General features: G+C 45.2%; 1 protein-coding gene across 4 annotated transcripts in view; it reads left to right on the top strand.

Annotated features, from left to right (window-relative positions):
• Window positions 1–25,961, top strand: part of LOC115200145 (probable E3 ubiquitin-protein ligase HECTD4) — a 72,905-nt gene that overhangs the window by 19,667 nt on the left and 27,277 nt on the right. For 2 of the 4 annotated variants that reach the window (XM_029762929.1, XM_029762927.1), the window contains exons 2-22: window positions 6,268–6,824; window positions 13,329–13,418; window positions 13,527–13,654; window positions 17,246–17,354; window positions 19,081–19,219; window positions 19,332–19,502; window positions 19,602–19,794; window positions 21,652–21,813; window positions 21,928–22,041; window positions 22,130–22,270; window positions 22,431–22,663; window positions 22,764–22,906; window positions 23,040–23,110; window positions 23,230–23,335; window positions 23,571–23,691; window positions 23,826–23,948; window positions 24,432–24,556; window positions 24,792–24,945; window positions 25,133–25,233; window positions 25,383–25,587; window positions 25,716–25,940. In XM_029762929.1, coding sequence (XP_029618789.1) covers window positions 6,268–6,824; window positions 13,329–13,418; window positions 13,527–13,654; window positions 17,246–17,354; window positions 19,081–19,219; window positions 19,332–19,502; window positions 19,602–19,794; window positions 21,652–21,813; window positions 21,928–22,041; window positions 22,130–22,270; window positions 22,431–22,663; window positions 22,764–22,906; window positions 23,040–23,110; window positions 23,230–23,335; window positions 23,571–23,691; window positions 23,826–23,948; window positions 24,432–24,556; window positions 24,792–24,945; window positions 25,133–25,233; window positions 25,383–25,587; window positions 25,716–25,940 — 3,411 coding nt within the window. Of the gene's footprint in view, window positions 1–6,267; window positions 6,825–13,328; window positions 13,419–13,526; window positions 13,655–17,245; window positions 17,355–19,080; window positions 19,220–19,331; window positions 19,503–19,601; window positions 19,795–21,651; window positions 21,814–21,927; window positions 22,042–22,129; window positions 22,271–22,430; window positions 22,664–22,763; window positions 22,907–23,039; window positions 23,111–23,229; window positions 23,336–23,570; window positions 23,692–23,825; window positions 23,955–24,431; window positions 24,557–24,791; window positions 24,946–25,132; window positions 25,234–25,382; window positions 25,588–25,715; window positions 25,941–25,961 lie in introns of all 4 variants that reach the window. The other 2 variants (XM_029762928.1, XM_029762926.1) reach the window with 1 other exon arrangement.

The raw sequence follows: 25,961 nt of genomic DNA, 5'->3' as shown, positions 1-25,961 counted from the left end.
TGGTGCAGTCCATGAGGAGGAGATGCACTGCAGTGCTTAATGCAGCTGGTGGCCACAACTGATACTGACTGTTACTTTTGATTTTAACCCCCTCCCCTTTGTTCAGGGACACATTATTCCATTTCTGTTAGTCACATGTCTGTGGAACTTGTTCAGTTTATGTCTCAGTTGTTGCATCTTGTTATGTTCATACAAATATTTACACATGTTAAGTTTGCTGAAAATAAACGCAGTTGACAGTGAGAGGATGTTTCTTTTTTTGCTGAGTTTATATCATACTTTGACTAAAATGATGACTTAACATTATGGGTAAGCTCTGGCCATCGTCTTTCCGCTTAAAAAAGTGGATTTCTACTGTGGGTGTTTAAGTCTGTTTCCCTATGTCATGTGACCTTATGGTCTAGTGTGGATTATTAATACCTGCCTCTATTTGGGCTAACTTAGCCAAACTCATGATTGATCAGGTCATCCAGCATCCCATCAGCCCATGGTGCTTAGATGCTGGCTATTTATGTCAGTATCATGGAGTAGAAGCCCTTCTGCAGAACAAGGTGGAGAAGGTCGGTGCACAATCCCAGCCTCCAATGAATGAATGTTACCGTAACATTAGTCTATCTGAAATTGAATCAATAAAAAATGTGCCTACTAAATGGTATAGTGGAGTCTTGGGCTACACACTGTAATTGATACCTGGCTGAAGTGCTGCCTAAGTGCAGATGATGCACAATATTGGTATTTTTATCTCCTCTGAAATAACCCCACAATCTCTACATTTTTCACACCACTTATTTAGAAAAAGTATGTAACGTTGTATTTAACTGTTTCTCTGGGTAAGAACATCTGCAACATTAATACAATTGTAATGTAAAATTACTGTGGGTTAGAAATTCAACAAGGAGTAGTTTATTTCCACACTAATGTATTCTCATTCTTTAATATATATCATTGGATTTAAAGGGTCTAACCTCTTATTCCTCCCTGATATATTCAATTTAGCAACACATTTAAACAGCACATTGATAACTTCACCAAGAAACTGAAGTTGAATTTGGGTTTCTATTTTAGGAACAAACCTTTCAATGTCAGTCAGAAAGGATCTTGTTCAAAGCACTTTTTTTATCGGTGTGGATGATGGTGATATTGTCTATATGCAGGCCTCAGCATGTACCTTAACTCTGGACACAGTGTATCAATGGCGCGTTAAGATTTATCACAAATGCTAGATCACTCACCCATCACTGTGATTTATATGCCATGATGCAAAATGGACCTCTCTACACCAGGAGGATAAAGCACTGGTGCACTTTTCTGTACAAAGCATTGATAGGACAACTCCCTCTGTTCCTTACTGACCAGATCAGTCACTCAATACAGTCTTCTTTCACAGTCGCTGCTGTCCTTGTCTGTTCCTAAGGTTAGAACTGAGATGGGGAAACAATATTTTTCCCATAATGCCCCTACATCCTGGAACATGGTTCCAAAAGATGTTACAGTGAGGGGAGTTAGCGTACTTGCCTGTTTAAGACTCTGATCGACGACACTGTTTTTGATAGCTGCAGTTGTTTCTAATCTTTAAATGTATCTGTAAGTTGTGACACTTTGTCTTTTGTGTGTATTTTTTGTTGTAAGATTTTCTATCCTGGTTAAATAAATACAAATATTACACTGCTGCTACTGTTTATCCATCCTGTTGCCCTGCCGCTTTACCCCTACCTACAGTGCATTCAAAAAATATTCAGACCCTGTGACTTTTTCCACATTTTGTTATGTTACAGCCTTATTCTAAAATGTATTTGTCACAGTTGACTTGGACTGGTGTAAGGCGGAATCAGATGCAGGAGACAGGTGCTGGAGTTGAGTGTCCTTTTAATAATTTGACACACAAAACAAAAACGCGAGGCACAGGGCGCTACAGACAGACTGCCTGGGAAAAACACACTCCCAATATTGCGAACAAACAATATATATAAGCGGCACAAAAAGGCACGGGGCGCAGCCCGGTAAATCCTCTCTTCCTTAAACTGTCAGGAAAAACCCGTAATAAAACACGGACCACCGTCCTGAATGGACAATCAACAATCCCGCACAAAATCCCCAACTGAAAACACATTAAATAAGTCCCCACTAATGACATACATAAAACAGGTGCGGAACAGACAGACAAAACTAAACGAAACTGAAACAACGATCGGTGGCAGCTAATAGGCCGGCGACGACGACCGCCGAGCGCCGCCCGACCGAGGAGGGGCGCCACTTTCGTTGGATCCTGTGACAGTATTAAATAGTTTTTTTACCCCCCTCATCAATCTACACACAATACCTCATAATGACAAAGCAAAAACAGCTTTATAGAAATGTATTAAAAATAAAAACCTGAAATATCACGTTTACATAAGTATTCAGACTCTTTACTCAGTACTTTGTTGAAGCACCTTTGGCAGCGATTACAGCCCCGAGTCTTCTTGGGTATGACGCTACAAGTTTGGCACACCTGTATTTGGGGAGTTTCTCCAATTCTTCTCTGCAGATCCTCTCAAGCTCTGTCAGGTTGGATGGGGAGCGTTGCTGCACAGCTATTTTCAGGTCTCCAGAGATGTTAGATCGGGTTCAAGTCCGGGCTCTGGCTGGGCCACTCAAGGACATTCAGAGACTTGTCCCAAAGCCACTACTGCGTTGTCTTGGATGTGTCCTTAGGGTCATTGTTTTGTTGGAAGGTGAACCTTCACCCCAGTCTGAGGTCCTGAATGCTCTGGAGCAAGTTTTCATCAAGATTCTCTCTGTACTTTGCTCTGTTCATCTTTCCCTCGATCCTGACTAGTCTCCCAGTCTCTGCCGCTGAAAAACATCCCCACAGCATGATGCTGCTACCACCGGGCTTCACCGTAGGGATGGTGCCAGTTTTCTTCCAGACGTGACGCTTGGCACTCAGGCCAAAGAGTTCAATCTTGGTTTCATCAGACCAGAGAATCTTGTTTCTCATGGTCAGTCCTTTAGGTGGTTTTTGCTAAAGAACTCTTGCTCTGACATGCACTGTCATCTGTGGGACCTTATCTAGGCAGGTGTGTGCCTTTCCACTCAAGGATGATCAATGCGAACAGGATGCACCTGAGCTCAATTTTGAGTCTCATAGTAAAGGGTCTGAATACTTATGTAAATAAGTATTTCTGTTTTTAATACATTTGCAAACATATTTTTAAAAACCTGTTTTTGCTTTGTCATTTTTGGGTATTGTGTGTAGATTGATGAGGATTTCATTTTTTTGAATAAGGCTGTAACGTAACAAAATGTGGAAAAAGGGAAGGGGTCTGAATCCTTTGCGAATGCACTGTATATGTACAGTGACAAAGTATTCAGACCCCTTGACACATTTTGTTACGTTACAGCCTTATTCTAAATGGATGAAATAGTTTTTCTTCTCACCCTTCTACCCACAATACCCCATAATGACAGTGAAAACAGATTTTTAGATTTTTTTGCAAATTTTTGGAAAATGAAATGCAGATTTCATTTACATTAGTATTTACACATCTGAGTCAATGTTACAATCCCCCTTTGGCAGCGACTACAGCTGAGAGTCTTTCTGGGTAAGTCTATAAGAGCTTTGCACACCTCGATTATGCAATATTTGCACAAAATTCATCAGGCTCTGTCAAATTGGTTGTTGATCATTGCTAGACAGCCATTTTCCAGTCTTGCCATAGATTTAAGAGTAGATTTAAGTCAAAACTGTAACTACGCCACTCAGGAACATTCAACGTTGTCTTGGTAAGCAACTCCAATGTTTATTTGGCCTTGTGTTTTAGGTTATTGTCCTGCTGAAAGGAGAATTTGTCTCCCAGTATCTGTTAGAAAGCAGACTGAACCAGGTTTTCTTCTAGGATTTTGCCTGTTTAGCTGTATTCCGTTTCTTTTTATAAAAAAAAACCTCCATAGACCTTGCCGATGACAAGCATACCCATAACATGATGCAGCCACCACCAATGTTCCCTCAAATGTTTGGCACAGCAAATTTCAGGTCTGCTGAGCGCAAACTTGAATGTTGTGAAAGTTCTGTGCAAGTTCCAGCGCGTGTTTACTGGTTGAGATATGTGCGTACGGTCACTGTGGGGACGGCGTCGTCGATGCACTTATTGGCGAAGCCGATGACTGACTGAGGTGGTATACTCCTCAATACCATTGGATGAATCCTGGAGCATATTCCAGTCTGTGCTAGCAAAACAATCCTGTAGCGTAGCATCCGTGTCATCTGACCACTTCCGTATTGAGCGAGTCACTGGTACTTCCTGCTTTAGTTTTTGCTTGTAAGCAGGAATCAGGAGGATAGAATTATGGTCAGATTTGCCAAATAAACGGCGGGGGAGACCTTTGTATGCATCTATGTGTGGAGTAAAGGTGGTCTAGAGTTTATTTTTTCCTCTGGTTGCACATGTGACATGCTGGTAGAAATTAGGTTTAGGAAGCTAACACACGTCTTTAGTCTCCAGCAAGGTTAATCGAAACCACCTCGGTCACATTTCACCTCCCTTTGACCTCATACTCAGAGATCACAGTACCAATATAACTGACTGGGTTTGAAATCAGGCCTACTACTCAACAACCACAGTTTCTGTGGTAAAAAGAAGCAGACAGATCTGTGCACCCCATTTAATGAGAGAGGCAACAGAGGTGGTTTGGTTATCCATAAATGTGATGAGTAGCCTCGTAATTACCAGACTTATTACCGCTTGTAGCAAAACAGCTACAAGAAGGCCTTTTTTAATAGCATGATGGGTTGGAATGCTTCAGGAGGGCGGTCACGCGTGTTTTAAAGGTAGAAGTCCTGTGTTCGAGTCTCCGTATGAGCTGAATCAGGGGGAAGCGGTAGGCTACTCACTAAGCAAGTAGTGTGTTGTCCTTTACATGCACTTCCTGAACTTATCCCTATAGTCTTTAGCTAAGTGGGCTAATAGTCTTGTGACATACAGGAGACCTGGTTTGAACCCAGTCAGTCACAAGAGCAAGATTAAATAGAATGGAGAGGCTATTCTTAGAAGGCTATGATAGGGCTATTCAACTATATCCACTTCCTATCGTGTCCTGCTCAGCCTGTGATCATCACGTCCATGTTCCAGAGTGTCTTTGCTATCATGAATGGGGTCATAATAGCTTATAGCCAAAATGGTTCAAATGCTAGAGCCAAATTCATAGGAAGAAAATAAATTCAGAAACCGCTAGAATCTACTGTTTACCACAGAGAGCGTTTGATTCTATCTGGTCTCCTTTCCTTGCTGGCACAGTACCAGGATGCTGTCTCTGGGTTTTATTCTGAATTTAGAGAATTGAATCTGAATACATACATCAGTTGAATTTATGAAACTTGGATCAACTCGAAATTATAGTTTGTAAAGTTGATACATGGAAAATTAATGCAATATCTACCATATTGAAACCAAATATATAAATATTTAATGTGTATTAAATTTAATTGAAATTGAATTTTATAACTGAATGCAATATTCATTCAATTCAATTTAAAATCCTGAAATACATGTTCAATTCATGAATTGCATTACAAATTAAAATAATATTACATTCAAATTCAATATATCCTAATACAAATAAAAAATTATGAAATTCAAATACAATTTCTGTTGGCACTGAAATCACTCCATATATAATTCCACTTTTACATTATGGGGTATTGGGTGTAGGCCAGCGACATAACTACATTTTAAATTCAGGCTGTAACACAACAAAATGTGGAAAAGGTCAAGGGGTGTGAATACTTTCTGAAGACACTGTATATATCTGCCTCAATTACCTTGTACCCCTGCGCATCGACTCGTTACTGGTACACCATAGCCAAGTTATCGTTAATCATTGTGTATTTATTCCTTGTGTTGTAATTGTTCTATATTTTTCTCTGCATTGTTGGGAAGGGCCCTTTAAGTATGCATTTCAGTCTTCGTCTACACCTGCTGTTTACAAAGCATGTGACAAATGAGATTTGATTTGACATCTCATATTGAAGTAGTGCTCTGCTGGTAATTGGATTAAGAGGTAGCCAGACCCCAGCTAGATGGTGATTTACAGTCCGTGCACTATACTGAATGCGGTCAACACTTTGAGATCTCTACCCATTGTCTCCCCAAGGATTTGTACTTTCTCCTGTTGGTTATAGATCTTCATGACTGTTTTATGTATCCCTCACACATTTTCTCCTTCTCTTGGTCTCTCTGTCTCTCTCTTCCCCTCTCTCTCTTCCTCTCTCTCTCTTCCTCTCTGTAGATCCTCACATTCGAAACGAAGAACCCTGCGGAGCTGGCTGAGCGTCTCCGTGCCGTCTGTGGTAACCAAAGCAATGCGTATGCCCGCCTGTTTGAGTACCGTTTGAATGCGCTGCGGGGCCTGTGGGGGGCCCAGCGTCAGCTGGCCCTGGAGGAACAGCAGGACCGGGAGGGGGCCGGAGGGGGAGATGAGGAGGCTCTGGCCCTGCTAAAACGACAGGGCCTGCTGCAGCAGCCTGAACAGGCGCCTTTCACTTCCCGTGTGGGCCTGCTACTGGTCTTCCCCCTGCTGCAGTCCCAGACACGCAGTGACCCAGCGCTCTGTGGGGTCACGGCAGAGGTGCTGCTGTCTTGCCTGCGTGACTGCCAGCCCCTCAGCCTCAGCAAGGAACCCGCAGACTGCCTCAACGGCCTGGAGGGGCTGCTCTGCTCCTGGCTGGAGGAGGGGGTCCAGCAGACAGCACAGACCCAGCAGGGACAGGCTCCGACATACATGTTCCATGCACACAGGCAGAGGGAGAATGCCGCCGCTGCCCTGGTAGCCCTCGCCTGCGCCAGGTGAGACCACACCAGCAGACACCACAAGTGACTAAAATGTATTTAGTTATTTTATTTAACTAGGCAAGTCAGTTAAGAACAAATTCTATCCCGGCCAAACCCTAACCCAGATGACGCTGGACCAATTGTGCGCTGCCCTATGGGACTTCTAATCACGGCCGGTTGTGATATAGCCTGGAATCGAACCAGGGTTTGTAGTGACGCTTCTAGCACTGAGATGCAGTGCCTTAGACCGCTGTGCCACTCGGGAGCCACTAAGAGGATAGAGTAGTATTCTGGATCATCTGATTCTGCTTAGCTGTCTGGCTCATTTACTCCAGCTTCAAAATACTGCCCACATGGTGATTATGCAAGCCGTATTGTGTCATCCCATTTCTGTTTTCACTTTCAGTATCCTAGCTAGCCCCTGTCAGTGTCCTAGCTAACCCCTGTCAGTGTCCTAGCTAACCCCTGTCAGTGTCCTAGCTAGCCCCTGTCATTGTCCTAGCTAACCCCTGTCAGTGTCCTAGCTAGCCCCTGTCAGTGTCCTAGCTAGCCCCTGTCAGTGTCCTAGCAAACCCCTGTCAGTGTCCTAGCTAGCCCCTGTCAGTGTCCTAGCTAACCCCTGTCAGTGTCCTAGCTAGCCCCTGTCAGTGTCCTAGCTAGCCCCTGTCAGTGTCGTAGCTAGCCCGTGTCGTAGCTGGCCCGTGTAGGTGTCCTAGCTATTCAGTGTCCTAGCTAGGGATGCACCGATACAACATTTTTGGCCGATACCGATATCCAATATTTTCCTTGTCAAAAAACCCGATACCGATATTTAGAATTTTAGCTAACCTTTTTAAGCGATTTACTACAGTTAAATAGTTGAAACAACACACACACACTGACCAAAAAGTTATTACCAGTAAAACATAATCAAAATCTATTTCTTTCACTTACTTGCTGTGCTGTTTCGTTGTTCGGTCGTTTCATTCTCAACCAGGATTTCCTCATACATGTCAAGCAGTGAAGTTTCATCTCTGTCTGTCCCTGGCCTCTCTTCCTCGGTGCGCACTGTCACTGTGTCCGTTTCCATCTTGTCCAGCTGTGTCTGTAACATTTCACTTAAACCCTGTTTCTTGTCTGCATCGAAGTAGCGACACAGTAAAGAGGCTCAGAGAGAATGCCACCGACTCGCTTGTTCACAGCCTCGAGTACTTTTGCAAGTTTAACCCACAGTCTGTGTGGGCAGTTTTGTTGAGCAGGTGTTTCAATGCCATGACAGAGGGTATCACGTCTACTGCAGACGCAGTTGATGGGCATATTTCTCGAGTCAGTTGTTCGAATGGAGCTAGGAGTGTGTTCATATTTCCAAGTTTCAAACATGTTCTCAAATGCCATTGAAATGGCAGCAGCAGTATGAGAACCAGCACATTCTTGAGCATGCAATACGGCTTTCCTCAGTATGAAATCCTCATCGACCCACTGTGATGTCAGACTCAGCATGCTCGTGGCTCTGACATCGCTGGTCCAAATGTCAGTCGTGAAGGTAATAGCAGTGACGCCCATAGCAAGTAACTCATGGATGTATGTTTCAACAATGTTGCCCTACCAGAGTTACACAATATCTGAAAAATAGCGCCTACTTGGTAGTGTGTACCGGGGCTCGAGGTGCTCGACCAGTCGGCGAAAGCCAACATCATCCACGACCGAGAACGGTTGATTGTCAAGGGTAATGAATTCCGTTATCTTGGTCTTAAAGGGATTTTGCCTTTGAATTGTCTCGCTGAAATGTTATTATTCTTTCAAATGACTGCTCGACTTGAACTTGTTTAGTTGTTGAAAGTGTGCGCTTTGTTTCTTTTCTGCTTTTGTTCTAAGTAGTTGCTGAACGTCTGGGGGTGATGCACTTTCAAATGAGTAATTACGTTTGTGGTATTGAAAGATTTCACTTTCTCCCCTCCTTGGGAACTAATAGCACACAAATGTTGCATATGGCCTTTTTGTTATCTTCCTTTGAAACTTCAAAATAAATCCACACAGCAGACATTGTGGGCTAGGTTAGGAATGCTGTATTGCACGTGTAGCGCTGTATTTTCCGTGGCGTCATTACGTCATGTACCTACGTTATATAGGTATGCACGTCAGCTTTGACATCGGTTTTGTACATCAGCGTTAAACTAGACATTGGGCCAATGCAGATGTTGGCATTTTTAGCTAATATTGGCCGATTCCAATATGCTTACCGATATATCGTGCATCCCTAGTCCTAGCTAGTCAGTGTCGTAGCTAGCCAGCGCCTGTCGTAGCTAGCAAGCGCCTATCGTTGCCAGCGCCTGTTGTTCACTAAATAGAGTGCCCTTTAAGATTCTATCTTTGAAAAAGGCCTTTCAGTTATTGTTTGCTTTGTCAGTGATGCTTGTTGCACTGGGGTCTTGTGTGTTTCACATAGGAAGCACCCTTTTTTCCCCACTGGCTGCGGCCCGGCTTCTGCTGTTGACAACTGAGCTTGACTTGTCAAAACCAGAACCATCCCCCTTTGTGTCCCCTCTGTAGAGCCTGAGAGCCCATTGTGTCAGGGAACCATCCAGTCCTAGTGCTCTGTCTTCACCAACAGTGGTGGCTAGTTAAAGAGCTAGGCTATCCTCTGTCTCCCCCTCTGATAGTATGCGCGTGCCGTATCACTGCATTTTTTGTTGTTGTGTGCACTGCATAGGCTACCTGTTTCTCATCAGTGTGACGTCACCAGCTGGTGAGAATGATGTGTTAGTGTAAAGGGGCCTGCGGTGGGGAGGGGGATGCTGGTTCCAGGCTGAATCATCTGTTGTTTATTACATGTGGGAACCAGCAAGACTCATGTGAATACAGTTACCTAAGCCACACTCACAGGCACAAACAAAAACACTGACACACAATGATAACTTCAATGTCTTTCAAATACAGTTCAATGTCTTTCAAATACTCCTCAACTTTTTCCACATTTTGTTACGTTACAGCCTTATTGTAAAATGTATTAAATATAATTTTTCCTCATCAATCTACACACAATACCCCATAATGACAAAGCAAAACATTTAAAAAGAAATGTGCAAATGCGTACAAAAAAATACATGGAAATATGACATTTACATATGTTTTCAGACCCTTTACTCAGTACTTTGTTGAAGCACCTTTGGCAGCGATAACAGCCTTGGGTATGACGCTACAATTCTCCGCAGATCCTCACAAGCTCTGTCAGGTTGGATTGGGAGTGTCGCTGCACAGCTATTTTCAGGTCTCTCTTGAGATGTTCAAGTCCGGGCTCTGGCTGGGCCACTCGAGGACATTCAGAGACCTGTCCCGAATCAACTCCTGCATTGTCTTGGCTGTGTGCTTAGGGTCGTTGTCCTGTTGGAAGGTGAACCTTCACCCTAGTCTGAGGTCCTGAGCGCTCTGGAGCGGCTTTTCATCAAAGATCTCTCTGTACTTTGCTCTGTTCATCTTTCCCTCGATCCTGACTAGTCTCCCAGTCCCTGTCGCTGAAAAACATCCCCACAGCATGATGCTACCACCATTATGCTTCACTGTAAAAATGGTGCCAGGTTTCCTCTAGACGTGACGCTTGGCATTCAGGCCAAAAAGTTCCACCTTGGTTTCATCAAACCAGAAAAATCATGTTTCTCATGGTCTGAGAGTCCTTTAGATGACAGCCTGCTTGGAGTTTGGCAAAAGGTATGAGCCTTTTATGGAGGAGTGGCTTCCGTCTGGCCACTACCATAAAGGCTTGATTGGTGGAGTGCTGCAGAGATGGGAGAACCTTCCAGAAGGACAACCATCTCCACAGAGGAATTCTGGAGCTCTGTCAGAGTGACCAGCAGGTTCTTGGTCACCTCCCTGAACAATGCCCTTCTCCCCTGATTGTTCAGTTTGGCCAGGCGGCCAGCTCTAGGAAGAGTCTCTGTGTTTCCGAACTTCCATTTAAGAATAATGGAGGCCATTGTGTTCTTGGGGACCTTCAATACTGCAGAAATATTTTGGTACCCTTAGACCAGATTTGTGTGTCTACATAATCCTGTCTCGGAGCTCTACGGACAAGTCCTTCAACCTCATGGCTTGGTTTTTGCTCTGACGTGCACTGTCAACTGTGGGACCTTATATAGACAGGTGTGTGCTAGGGATGCACGATATATCGGTGAACATATTGGAATTGGCCGTTATTAGCTAAAAATGCCATCATTGGTATTGGCCGATGTCTAGTTTAACGCCAATGTTAAAAACCGATGTCAAAGGTACCGTGCATACCTATATAACGTAGGTACATGACGTAATAACGGCACATAACATTTTGCGCAACACAGCATTCCTGACCTAGCCCACACATTGTCTACTGTGTGGATCGAGCAGTCAACAAGTCGAGCAGTCATTTGAAAGAGTAAGAACATTTCAGCGAGACAACCCTTGACAATATACCGTTCTGTCGTTGGTGATGTTGGCTGGTCGACTGGTCGAGTACCGGTACACACTACCAAGTGCGCTATTTTTCAGATGTTGCCCTACCGGAGTTACATAGTAATAGCGTCACTGCTATTAGCTTCACGACATACATACTATGGAATGCCGTTTGGGTCTTTGCGTGTCAAAAAAGATACAGTAGCACTGTCAAAGCTGTACAAAAACGTCAGCAAACAAGCAAGCACCGGCCAAGAACGATGTGTTTACAATACCGCGTTGGTAATAAAGCATCATTTGTTCGCCCGCAACTTCTGGGGGAGCTAACTTTAGCCTGGTACTTAGCTAGCACCAATACAACCAGCCTAATAACAATGACCAGTAGAAACTGCAGTCATTTTCATTTTACTTAGCAATGATTTAGGAATCCTTGTGAGTAAGTATTGTTGTTCGCATATTGAAATTGAACTTCAGTTCATGAAAATAAATAGCTAGCCAGCTACTTAACCCTGTTGCCCAAAGCTGACGTTATAAGAAGCCAGCTAGCTTCATCTGGTTCGTGGGGCTTGACCGGACCGGGTAATGTGTTGTGAAGCTAGCCACAATAAGGAGTAGGCACAATAGTGGAATTTGCGGTTTGCCTTCAAAATAAAGGTATGTCATTGACAGTGATGCATATGAATACAAATAGTAGCATTATGCCATACTTTTATTTTGAAGGCTAACCGCAAGGTCCACTATTGTGGCTAATCCTTATTGTGGCTAGCTTCACATAGATGGGTCCGACAACCATTCAACAAATATGGGCTGTCTTATAAATTAGGGTTATTTTAGGTGAAGACACCTAGCTATATAGTTAGCTAGCTACCTATAGCTACTGAAACAGATTGTCATGTTATTTGACGTGTATCTTTTTTGACACGCAAAGACCCAAACGGCGTTCCATAGAAATCCTGGTTGAGAATGAAACAACTGAACAAATGAACAACGGAACAGCACATCAAGTAAGTGAAAGAAATAGGTTTTGATTATGTTTTACTGGTAATGTGGACATACCTAAATGCCAACAAAATAACTTCTGTGTGCGCGCGTGTGTGTATATATATAATATATATATAAAACCTTTATTTAACTAGGCAAGTCAGTTAAGAACAAATTCTTATGTACAATGACGGCCCAAACGACGCTGTGCCAATTGTGCGCCGCCCTATGGGACTCCCAATCATGGCCGGATGTGATACAGCCTGGATTTGAACCAGGGACTGTAGTGACGCCTCTTGCACTGAGATGCAGTGCCTTAGACCGCTGCGTCCATGTGTGTGTTAACAGTTTAACTGTACTAGAATGCTTAAAAGGCTGCTAAAATGTTAAATATCAGTTATCGGCATCGATTATTTTTGGCAAGGAAAGTATCGGTATCGGCCAAAGATGTCATATCGGTGCATCACTAGTGTGTGCCTTTCAAAATCATGTCAAATCAATAGAATTTACAACAGGTGGACTCCACTTCAAGTTGTAGAAACATCTCAAGGATGATCAATGGAAACAGGATGCACCTGAGCTCAATTTCGAGTCTCAAAGCAAAGGCTTTGAATACTTATGTAAAAGTATTTCCGTTTTTACATTTTAGTACATTTGCAAACATTTCCAAAAACCTGTTTTCGCTTTGTCATTATGGGGTATTGTGTGTAGATGAGGATTTTCAAAATGTAATCCATTTTAGATTAAGATTGTTAAGTAACATTTTGAAAAAGTCAAGGGGTCTGAATACTTTCCGAATGCACTGTATATTCTATAAATCCTATGATTCTATGTGGACAACACTGAAGCAGAAAGTACACACATTATACTATACTGTACTATCCTAGAAGCATGCATACACACACACACACACACACACACACACACACACACACACACACACACACACACACACACACACACACACACACACACACACACACACACTACACACACACACACACACACACGACACAGCTGAAGCATGGAACAACATTCCCTCTAGTGCACCAACTAGAACTACCTGAGACCTCTCAACTGCACTGACTTTCGCTCCCTCCATTTCCCTAGTTTAACACATGTGCTTTGTGTTTCCAGGGGGTCCTTAAAGACCTTTATCCACACTGTTCACCTGCTGCAGAAACAGACAGACCTGGGCCAGCTCCCTGTGGCTGATGTGCTCTACAAGTGAGTCTAGTATCCTTATGTCTGGATGTGCTTGGTGAGACACACTTGTGTCCCTTCCTTGTCTTGCCGTGGTTGTGACCTCTTTCTCTCCCCGTCTGTCCCACCCAGACTTCTAGTGCTGGAGGGGGGGCCAGGCTCCCCGTCCTGTCTGCTCGGGGGCAAGCACAGCGTTTCCTGGGGCTTTGAGGACATGCTGCCTACGCCTGACAGCAGCAATGGAGGGGCAGAGAGCAAAGGTAATCAAATCAAATTTTATTGTCACGTACACATGGTTAGCAGATGTTAATGTGAGTGTAGCAAAATGCTTGTGCTTCTAGTTCCGACCATGCAGTAATATCTAACAAGTAATCAAAAAAATTCACAACAACTACCTTATACACACAAATGTAAAGGGATGAATAAGAATATGTGCATGTAAATATATAGATGAGCGATGGCGTGCGGCATAGGCAAGATGCAGTAGATGGTATATAATACAGTATATACATATGAGATGAGTAATGTAGGATATGTAAACATTATTAAAGGGGCGTTATTTAAAGTGACTACTGATACCTTTATTAAGTCCATTTATTTAAGTGGCCAGAGATTTGAGTATGTATGTTGGCAGCAGCCTCTCTATGTTAGTGATGGCTGTTTAACAGTCTGATGGCCTTGAGATAGAAGCTGTTTTTCAGTCTCTCGGTCCCAGCTTTGATGCACCTGTACTGACCTCGCCTTCTGGATGGTAAAGGGGTGAGCAGGCAGTGAATCGGGTGGTTGTTGTCTTTGATGATCTTTTTGGCCTTCCTGTGACATCGGGTGCTGTAGGTGACCTGGAGGGCAGGTAGTTTGCCCCTGGTGATGCGTTGTGCAGACCGCACCACCCTCTGGAGAGCCTTGCGGTTGAATGTGGTGCAGTTGCCGTACCAGGCGGTGATACAGCCCAACAGGATGCTCTCAATTGTGCATCTGTAAAAGTTTGAGTGTTTTAGTTGACAAGCCAAATTTCTTCAGCCTCCTGAGGTTGAAGAGGCGCTGTTGCACCTTCTTCACCACACTGTCTGTGTGGGTGGACCATTTCAGATTGTCCGTGATGTGTACGCAGAAGGAACTTAAAACTTTCCACCTTCTCCACTACTGTCCCGTCAATGTGGATGGCGGGGTCCACGATCATCTCTTTTGTTGACGTTGAGTGAGAGGTTATTCTCCTGACACCACACTCCGAGGGCCCTCACTTCTTCCCTGTAGGCCGTCTCGTCGTTGTTGGTAAAAAGGCCTACTACTGTTGTGTCGTCTGCAAACATGATGATTGAGTTGGAGGCGTGCATGACCTCGCATTTATGGGTGTGAACGCACCCTTGTGGATCAACGGGGTGGGGATGTTGTTTCCTACCTTCACCACCTGGGGGCGGCCCATCAGAATATCCAGGACCCAGTTGTACAGGGCGGAGTCGAGACCCAGGGTCTCGAGCTTAATGATGAGCTTGGAGGGTACTATGGTGTTAAATGCTGAGCTATAGTCAATGAACACTATTCTTACATAGGTATTCCTCTTGTCCAGATGGGATAGGGCAGTGTGCAGTGTGATGGCGATTGCATCATCAGTGGACCTATTTGGGCAGTAAGAAAATTGGAGTGGGTCTAGGGTGACAGGTAAGGTGGAGGTGATATGATCCTTGACTAGTCTCTCAAAGCTCTTCATGATGACAGAAGTGAGTGCAACGGGGCGATAGTTATTTAGTTCAGTTACCTTGGCTTTCTTGGGTACAGGAACAATGGTGGCCATCTTGAAGCATGTGGGCACAGCAGACTGGGATAGGGATTGATTGACTATGTCTGTAAACACACCAGCCAGTTGGTCTGCGCATGCTCTGAGGACGCCGCTAGGGATGCCGTCTGGGCCGGCAGCGTTGCGAGGGTTAACACGTTTAAATTTCTACTCAAGTTGGCCACGGAGGAGAGCCCAGAGGCTTTGGTAGCGGGCCGTGTCAGTGGCACTGTATTGTCCTTAAAGCGAGCAAAGAAGTTGTTTAATTTGTCTGGGAGCAAGTCGTCGATGTCCGCGACTGGGCTGATTTTCTTTATGTAATCTGTAATTGACTGTAGACCCTGCCACATACGTTTCGTGTTTGAGCCGTTGAATTGCGACTCTACTTTGTCTCTATACTGACGCTTTTTTAAAGCCTGTGTGTATGCTATTTTTGAAAGCTCAAAAGTTATTCCGGTCTATTGAACTATTTTGTGCTGTCAGAGTATTCTTTCCCACAGTACCTTTATAGAGTAATTTGTGTGGGAGTGCTCTGTATGTGCAGTAGGTGTGTTTCCTATTTTGTGGATACAGGTAGTGAATAGACCTAGACATGTTTATTTTGTGATTTAATTGACAGGTCTTGTTGGAGTGGGGTGACTCTGCTGGCCCTCAAAATCCTCGCTGCCTCTCATTATGATTTATCTGCTCACCTCTTTAGATCTTTTATATTTGGTCCTTTGTCTGCAGCCAGTTAGAACTCCAACATTTAGCCGGAGAGGGAGACATGGAGTCATCATGCTGATTTCATTCTGTCTCATTGGCTGAGGCTGCTGAGGATGGCATCATGTGTTGGTTATAGGGCAGGGTGGTGACTAGCTGAAGTTAAGGGGAGGAAGAGAGGGTGATGGCTTGTTTCCTCCAATCGATGGGCTGACCTTGGAGAGCCCTGTAAGGCTATAGGACCTCAGCAGCTCCCACTATAGGAGGCCAGTTGAGAGGCATAGACATGGCAGCAAGAGAATGTATTCTAACTGGCTGGCTGGGGGACTTAATGAACCCTTCTGTACATAAAATGTCTGCATACATGACTGTAAGTCACTGTGGATAAAAGTGTCTGCTAAATGGCATATACAGAGTACTTAAGATGCTTATTAAGGGACAACAAATATATGAAGATAACTTTATCCCATTATTCAACAACATGAAAACAACAGATTTATTTAAATAGAACAATTTTCCCTTAAATTTTACAGGTAGAATAAACATTTTTAGAAGGGCATGGCTCCCAATTCTTTAGATTTATTTTCGGTAATACCAATTACCCCACCGAAGACATTCTTTAAAGAAGTATACTTGGTCATAAGTCTTTATATGGGTAAATGAAACTCCTAGAATAAAAAGGAAAGCTTTACATCTTCCTAAGTCTGAGGGGGGTTTTAACCTTCCAGACTTGGAATTGTATCAACTCGCCACCCAAGGCTTTTACTTGCAACATATAGTTAAACGTACTGAAGAGGAGCAATGGGTACATATTGAAGATGTGCATGCTCATCCCCAGAATCTTTTTACGTGTCTATTTTCAAAGGATAAAGCTAAGAATATTAACAACTTCATAGTTAAGAACACTATAAAAGTATGGGAGAAAATGAAATGGATTCTACGAAAAAACAATATCCCACCCTAAAAACACACCCTTATGGAACAGTCCTTGGATAGCTTTTCAGAGTTAATCGAGAAATTGGCCCACATGGAAAACTACAGGCATAGAATCATATATGACGTGGTAATAGGAAATACAAATGATTATTATAATTATATAGTATACGTAAACACAAATGATCAATCGGACAATAAGGGCTATAGTATGACTGTCACTGCTGTCTGCACCATGGTTCCTCACACTGGCGGGAAGATGTGAGAAAGCAAATGGATGGACATTGTCTTGTTGCCTCACCCCTTTCACTGTTGTTGTCCCTTGCTCTCTATACTGTCCTCCCTCTTTCCCCTCCTTCCCTGTTTCTTTACCCCTCCTTCCTTTTTTCTCCCTCTTCCGCTGTTTCTCACTCCGTCTCTTCCTCCCTCCCTGCTGTTGCAGACACAGACCTGGGGCGCTGTCTGGCCACAGACGGGTTCTATCTCTACACCACTAACTCCTTTGGGAGAGGAATCAGCAAGCTGGGCTCCGGTTTGCATGGGACACTGAGGTAACATGGCACCCCTGCTTTCATATGCAGAGAGAGCGATAATGCAGAGAGAGAGTGAGAGGAAAATGTATGTATACTCTGGAAGTAGAAGCATAAGAGTTGTTGTCCATTAGTTTGTGTGTGTGTGTGTGTGTATATATACATACACACACACACACACACACACACACACACACACACACACACACACACACACACTAAAAGGTTTGGACACACCTACTCATTCAAGGGTTTTTCTTTATTTTTAAAATGTTCTACATTGTTGAATAATAGTGAATCAAAACTATGAAATAACACATATGGAATCATGTAGTAACCAAAGAAGTGTTAAACAAATCAAAATATATTTTATATTTGAGATTCTTCAAAGTAGCCACCCTTTGCCTTGTTGACAGCTTTGCACACTTGGCATTCTCTCAACCAGCTTTACCGGGAATGCTTTTCCAACAGTCTTGAATGAGTTCCCACATATGCTGAACACTTGTTGGCTGTTTTTCCTTCACTCTGCGGTCCAACTCATCTCAAACCATCTCAATTGGGTTAAGGTCGGATGATTGTGGAGGCCAGGTCATCTGATGCAGCACTCCATCACTCTCCTTCTTGGTCAAATTGCCCTTACACAGCCTGGAGGTATGTTTTGGGCCATTGTCCTGTTAGAAAACAAATGATAGTCAAACTAAGCGCAAAACAGATGGGATGGTGTATCGCTGCAGAATGCTGTGGTAGCCGTGCTGGTTAAGTGTGCCTTGAATTCTAAATAAATAACAGACAGTGTCACCAGCAAAGCACCCCCACACCATCACCCTCCTCCTCCATACTTCACGGTGGGAACCATACATGCAGAGATAATCCGTTCACCTACTCTGCGTCTCACAAAGACATGGCAGTTAGAACCAAAAATCAAAAACGGATCCTCTGCAACAGAGTTAACTCTTTCAAAGTTCTTGAAATGTTCCGCATTGACTGACCTTCATGTCTTAAAGTAATGATGGACTGTCGTTTCTCTTTGCTTATTTGAGCTGTTCTTTCCATAATATGGACTTGGTCGTCTATCAAAATAGGGCTCTCTTCTACCTTGTCACAACACAACTGATTGGCTCAAATGCATTAGGAAGGAGAGAAATTCCACAAATTAACAAGGCACACCTGTTAATTGAAATGCATTCCAGGTGACTATCTCATGAATCTGGTTGAGAGAATGCAAAACTGTCATCAAGGCAAAGGGTGGCTACTTTGAAGAATCTCGAAAATATAAAATATATTTTGATTTGTTTAACACTTTTTTGGGGTACTACATTATTCCATATGTGTTATTTCATAGTTTTGATGTCTTCACTATTATTCTACAATTTAGAAAATAGTAAAATAAAGAAAAAACATTGAATGAGTAGGTGTGTCCAAACTTTTGACTGGTACTATATGTGTGTCTATATGTGTATATACACACACACACACACACACACACACACACACACACACACACACACACACACACACACACACACATATATGGGGGATTGGAAATTATGCAGACAATTACATTGATGGAAGCCACAATTATCTGCAATATCTACCCCCCCAAAAAGTGAGAGTGCCACACTAAAATACCCTTGCCACAGGGACACCTCCTGTTCCCTTCTTCTACCCTACTGGAAATCCCCCTCTGATTTCATTTTCTGAGCAAAATGTCATAGGAAATGGAGAGCCTGGTTTTGTGTTTGTGCAGGGGGTTTGTGTACTGTCGGAATGAGGAGTTTGAGACGGGCTGGGTGGTGTTCAGCAGCGGCCGCCTTCTCCACCGCCCCGCCTCCTTTGATTTCAAGCCCCATCAGCTGTGCCAGGTCATCGACCCCTTCACCCTTCAGGTACGCCAGCTGGCATCTAGCAACAGGCTTCATGACGTCACTTATGATGACTCAATTACACAGTAGTGTATCTCCACTAAAAGACTGACTGTGCTCTTTCTACCCGTCTCAGGCATGTCAGATTGTGTCAATACCAGCCCACCACTTCCCTGTGGGCAGCAGCGTGACCACGCTGCACCTGTGCTCAGATGGAACCTACCTGTACTGGGTGTGGTCTCCCGCCAGCCTTAATGAGAAGACCCAGAAAGGCCACTCCGTCTTCATGGATGTCTTTCAGCTGTCGGTAAGTGAGCATGCTTCAACTAGCCTCTCAACAATGCTTAGCAAAGCTCTTCCCTCGTTCCCCTCTCTCACCCCTCTGTCCCTCTTCCCCCCGGTGCAGACGGAGACAGGGTTGTGTGTGGCAGACGTCCTGCAGGAGAGGGTGATCCTGACACGGAAGGAGGGCGAGTCTTCCAAGTGTCTAAATGAGCTGCTGCTGAGCCGCATGTCGCGCTTCCGCGCCTCCCACTCTGCCACGCTGGCTGCTCTCACCGGCTCTGCCATCTCCAACACTGTCAAGGAAGAGCAGTCTGGTAATACTCACACTCAATACTCATAATACACTCACACTATTTAGATACAGTATCTCACAAAAGTGAGTACACCCCTCACATTTTTGTAAATATTTGAGTATATCTTTTCATGTGACAACACTGAAGAAATAACACTTTGCTACAATGTAAAGTAGTGAGTGTACAGCTTGTATAACAGTGTAAATGTGCTGTCCCCTCAAAATAACACAACACACAGCCATTAATGTCTAAACCGCTGGCAACAAAAGTGAGTACACCCCTAAGTGAAAATGTACAAATTGGGCCCAAAGTGTCAATATTTTGTGTGGCCACCATCATTTTCCAGCACTGCCTTAACCCTCTTGGGCATGGAGTTCACCAGAGCTTCACAGGTTGCCACTGGAGTCCTCTTCCACTCCTCCATGACGACATCACGGAGCTGGTGGATGTTAGAGACCTTGCACTCCTCCACCTTCCGTTTGAGGATGCCCCACAGATGCTCAGTAGGGTTTAGGTCTGGAGACATGCTTGGCCAGTCCATCACCTTTACCCTCAGCTTCTTTAGCAAGGCAGTGGTCATCTTGGAGGTGTGTTTGGGGTCGTTATCATGTTGGAATACTGCCCTGCGGCCCAGTCTCCGAAGGGAGGGGGGATCATGCTCTGCTTCAGTATGTCACAGTACATGTTGGCATTCATGGTTCCCTCAATGAACTGTAGCTCCTCAGTGCCGGCAGCACTCATGCAGCCCCAGACCATGACAGTCCCACCACCATGCTTGACTGTAGGCAAGACACACTTGTCTTTGTACTCCTCACCTTGTTGCCGCCACACACGCTTGACACCATCTGAACCAAATAAGTTTATCTTGGTCTCATCAGACCACAGTACCTGGTTCCAGTAATCCATGTCCTTAGTCTGCTTGTCTTCAGCAAACTGTTTGCGGGCTTTCTTGTGCATCATCTTTAGAAGAGGCTTCCTTCTGGGACGACAGCCATGCAGACCAATTTGATGCAGTGTGCGGCGTATGGTCTGAGCACTGACAGGCTGACCCCCCACCCCTTCAACCTCTGCAGCAATGCTGGCAGCACTCATACGTCTATTTCCCAAAGACAACCTCTGGATATGACGCTGAGCACGTGCACTCAACTTCTTTGGTCGACCATGGCGAGGCCTGTTCTGAGTGGAACCTGTCCTGTTAAACCGCTGTATGGTCTTGGCCACCGTGCTGCTGCTCAGTTTCAGGGTCTTGGCAATCTTCTTATAGCCCAGGACATCTTTATGTAGAGCAACAATTCTTTTTTTCAGATCCTCAGAGAGTTCTTTGCCATGGGGTGACATGTTGAACTTCCAGTGACCAGTCAGTATGAGGGAGTGTGAGAGCGATGACACCAAATGTAACACACCTGCTCCCCATTCACACCTGAGACCTTGTAACACTAACAAGTCACATGACACCGGGTAGGGAAAATGGCTAATTGGGCCCAATTTGGACATTTTCACTTAGGGGTGTACTCAATTTTGTTGCCAGCGGTTTAGACATTAATGGCTGTGTGTTGTTATTGAGGGGACAGCAAATTTACAGTGTTATACAAGCTGTACACTCACTACTTTACATTGTAGCAAAGTATCCTTTCTTCAGTGTTGTCACATGAAAATATATACTCAAATATTTACAAAAATGTGAGGGGTGTACTCACTTTTGTGAGATACTGTATATATACACATTGTTTCACACTCAATTAAATGTGTAATAACCAGGCAGTGAGAATGATGATTGAATCCATTATCCTCATCACATTGTGCGATTCACACTTCACGTCCCTTAGTCCTGTATATTTATGTTGTGTATTGAAGAATGTCTTTGCTCCTCTTCCACAGCAGTGAACACTAGCTGTGGCCTCCCTCTGAAGACTCTGAGGAAGACGCCCATGTATGTGTGTGGGACCTCTCTGGTGATGCTGGCATCTCCGCCCGGCGTGTCTGGCAGTTCTACCACACGCTCCCTGTTTGGAGGCACCAGCGGTCTGTCCTCCCTGAAAAGTAAGAGCAGACATGTTCACCTTCACTGGGATTCTCTGTTGTGCTTTTAAGTCTCTTTTCTTTCTACTGTCAGTGGTATGTTTGTTGACTGCTTTCCTCTCTTTCTCCGATCAGTCCTCTCCTCCAGTCTGGTGTTCAACCTAGCTGATGGTCAGTTCAGCAGCCGGGCAGACCTCATTGATGCCCCTGGTAGTTCTCTGGGCAGGGGTGCCCAGGTGGCAGGGCTAGGTAAGGTTTTTTCTGTGTGAGCTGCAATGTATAAAGTGCAGCATTTATTTGTGTTGTAACCCCTGCACCCTTTCCTATGTGCCTGTAGGAGCCTGCTATGACGCCCTCAACAACTTGATCTGGACCTGCTCCAGTGACTACATGGACCAGTGGTGTAACCCTGGCAACCAGGCCTTCCATCACATGTGCCATAGACTTGGCGTCAGCAATGTCATCAAAGAACCCAAAGGTAACCAAAACAGCCCTAATCCTGTTTGTCAATTGACGCTGACCTCAAGTGATGTGCTGCAGAATCATAGGCTAAATAGTCTCTGAACCAGCTTCTTCATTCACGTCAGATCAGGCAGTTAATAGTTACTACCCTCCCTTCCTCTCTCTCCCTGCTGCAGAGGAGACGGTGGCCACCGGTGAGGTGATCAACCAGCTGCTTCACCATGTGGGCGCTATGTGCATCCACCAGCTCAACCTGCTGGCAGCCAGCAGCAGCCTGCCCCTGGGCACCCTCCTGGGCAAGCAGCACCCCATCGATGCTCGCCACTTCAGCAGCATCTGTGACATCATGGAGAAAGCCATGGTCAATGGGGACAGCTGCATCATCCGCTGCATCCTGGTGGTGTTTCAGGTATGGTGGTGCTGGAGATCCAGCCTGCTACTGTGATGCTACCTGGAGTCCATCTGACGTCTAAATCACTCATATTTACACATTGGTGTTTGTCGTTCAGGTGGTGTTCAGGTTTTTCAACCCTCAGTCGGAGCAGAACAGGGAGAGCGTGCGGCGTTCAGGTCTGCTCCTGTGGCAGCTGCTCATGGCACCGGTGGATCAGATCGGACCAGAGATCCAGGCAGAAGTGTGCCTGGCTATCAGGTAAACACAACTCAGTACAGCACAAATCCATAACCGTAATCACAGGACACACATAAAGACCTGAACTTTGAGACAACTATCGTTCCCTTGATTGACATCTACTGTCTCGGTCTCTATCTCTCCCTCTCTGTAGCTCGGGTTTGAATACCTTGTATCAGGGGGAGTCTGAACTCAACAACCTGCTGAAGCTGGTCCTGACAGAAGGTGATAGTTGCAACCTATTCATTGGGTTTTATGCACACTCTTAACACATTCTAATCATCTTCGTACCTGGTACAATGGAATCGCTAAATGTGGTCTGTGTGTATCTGTGTGATCTTTAGGGGAGAGGAACAGTGGTCTGTCTCAGCTCCGTGATGTCATCCTCACCAACCTGGCTGACCAGCTGCAGAAAAATCGATTTGGGAGTGACGAAGATGACCACTACAGGTAGAGCACAACTATTGCAGAGATTTGCTCAACACTTTGCAATTTCATGCATTCCTGCTTGAAAGATAACTCCCAATTCCTCCCCTAACCAGAGCTAAATGGTTTCACTGAGTAACCTGATGCCATAAAATGTTCTATCCCATGAATAATAATGCAATATGACACTGTCTCTCTGTATAAGAGGGTTGTTCAGATGAATCAGTCTGAGCATCTCTCTCCTGTGTTTCCCCTTCAGACTCAGTGATGAACTCCTGCACAGCATCCTGAAGACCGTTGTCCGTGAATCCTGCCGTCTTATCACCAAATGTCAGACTGTCGCCAGGGACGACTTCCAGAAGCTTCTCTCCACTGTGCCAGTATGTGTCTCTGTCGCTGCTCAACTACACTGAGGATCAACTGGGCTTTGTCTGGTCAGACCGTCTGTTGTCTAATCAGCAGTAGATTGTGTGTTAGCTCTTGTGTACTGACTTCCCTCGTCCCCTTCTACCAGGTGGCCTCATCAAGCCTGCGCTACCTCATGGCCATTCAGAACCACCTGCTTAGCAACACTGTTCTGATCCGCCCCGACGACAACGACGACAGTGACAACTCCCTACAAGGGGAAACAATGAAGGTACAGGTAAACACCCCCTTTAAATACCCCTACTGCTGTCTGTCCATGTGGAGTCCATATGTCCGCCTCTCTCTCTCTCTCTCTCTCTCTCTCTCTCTCTCTCTCTCTCTCTCTCTCTCTCTCTCTCTCTCTCTCTCTCTCTCTCTCTCTCTCTCTCTCTCTCTCTCTCTCTCTCTCTCTCTCTCTCTCTCTCTCTCTCTCTCTCTCTCTCTCTCTCTCTCTCTCTCTGAGCGGACTCAATTGCTGCAGCAATGGAGCAAGGAAATGTTCAATCATGACACAGCATAGCCACCCCATTTAGCATATTCAACAGTAAGCCCTGTTTTCTTAGTGCTTTTATCTATGGGTGTTTGTTTTCTTACCCACAGGCACATAGTATAGCTGCGACTGTACATTTTTTGGGAATTCATGTGCTTGTTTTTCCTGTTGTAAGCAAGTAGGCACTGTTACGGAAGCATTGCCTTTTCTGTGTGTGGTTCCCAGGAGCTGCAGACCAGCATCCTGTCGCTGGCCACCAAGATCCTGGTGGGGTGTGACGAGGTGCTGGAGAGCCTGCAGCAGGTGACCACCGCCCTCATCAACAGTGACATCCCCGACCGAGAGACCAGGTGACCATCACCACTCCTCTCTCTGCTTTACCTGTCTACCTGTTATGTGTCTACCTGTCATTTTACCTGTTGTCTGCTTACCCCTAGCCCTCAACTTGTTGCCTGTGTATCTGCATGTTCCCTTCTGTCTGCCTCTTCTTCTACATACCTCTCATCCCACTTTTCTCTCTCATTCTCTTTCCTACTCTTCCCCTCTCCTCCCCCTCTCCCCTCTTCCTCTCCTCCTGGGCTGCAGGCTGAAGGGCTTGGAGCAGATTACCAAGGCTACAATGCTGGGGCACCTGCTGCCAGTTCTGCTCACCTCTCTGATGCACCCCAACCTGCAGACACTTGCGCTCGCCGACGCCCTCATGCCCCAGCTAGTACAGCTAGTCCTCTACACCAGCCAGGTGGGGGCTCCCAAACAGTCTCACCTCAATGCAGATATTCTTCTCTGGTTTAGAACTTGTGGCTGTCATTTCTAGTTTCTGTGGTGGAATATGGGTGGACATATGGTGATTGTTAAATGAAGGTTGAAGATCATTTGGAAGGAGAATGAGTATATATTTATATGGGTTTCCACTGGTCATTTCCCAGACTGCTCTGCTGCTCAAGACCCAGTCTCCTCTCTTCACTGACAGCACTCCATTGGTAGGAGGGCCGCTGGGCCAAAAGACACCTGCTGCTGCTGATGACAGGTAAGTGCACACACGGTCCTCTGTGTAGGCCATGTTCATCAGGACCATAAGCCTGGTTTTCCAAGTGTGTTTGTGTATCTGTCCCTGACGACTGTTCCTCTGTCCCTGACAACTTCCTCTGTCGCCGATGACGGTCTGTCCTTCTCCAGCTTTAGAATCCTAGATGAGCGGGAGGAGCCAGGCTTCCTAACAGGCCTGAAGATCCCTGCCCCGTGGGCTGCTGGGAAGACGGTGGAGACGGTCCACCCTGTGCGAGACAACTATAAGTTCAAAGAGACGGTACACATCCCAGGAGCACGCTGCCTCTACCTGCGCTTCGACTCCCGCTGCTCCTCGCAGTACGACTACGACAAGGTGACCAATCCCTGCACCTCTCCACCCCACATCACATTTCCTTGATAAAGCTATGGCATAACATGTCTAGTATTGCAAAGCTCTATGAGGAAGAGTATTTACTTGATCTTTTCTCTCTGGGGTTCCAGTTGGTGATGTATGCCGGGCCCAACACTAACAGTCGCAAGGTCACTGAGTATGGAGGCAACACTCTGGGCTATGGCAGTCGCAGTGTCCTCGGGACAGGTTGGCCCAAAGACCTGGTCAAGGTGGAGGGGGACACAGTGACGTTCTCCTTTGAGATGAGGAGTGGGCGCGAGCACAACACCCCAGACAAAGCCATGTGGGGGTTCTCCTGCACTGTCCGAGCCCAGGTACAAACAGCTGTGGAGTTG

Source organism: Salmo trutta, chromosome 9 (assembly GCF_901001165.1).
Source record: "Salmo trutta chromosome 9, fSalTru1.1, whole genome shotgun sequence".
Lineage (NCBI taxonomy): Eukaryota > Metazoa > Chordata > Actinopteri > Salmoniformes > Salmonidae > Salmo > Salmo trutta.
The sequence above is the reverse complement of the archived record's forward strand: the minus strand, read 5'-3'. Positions and strand labels throughout refer to the sequence as shown.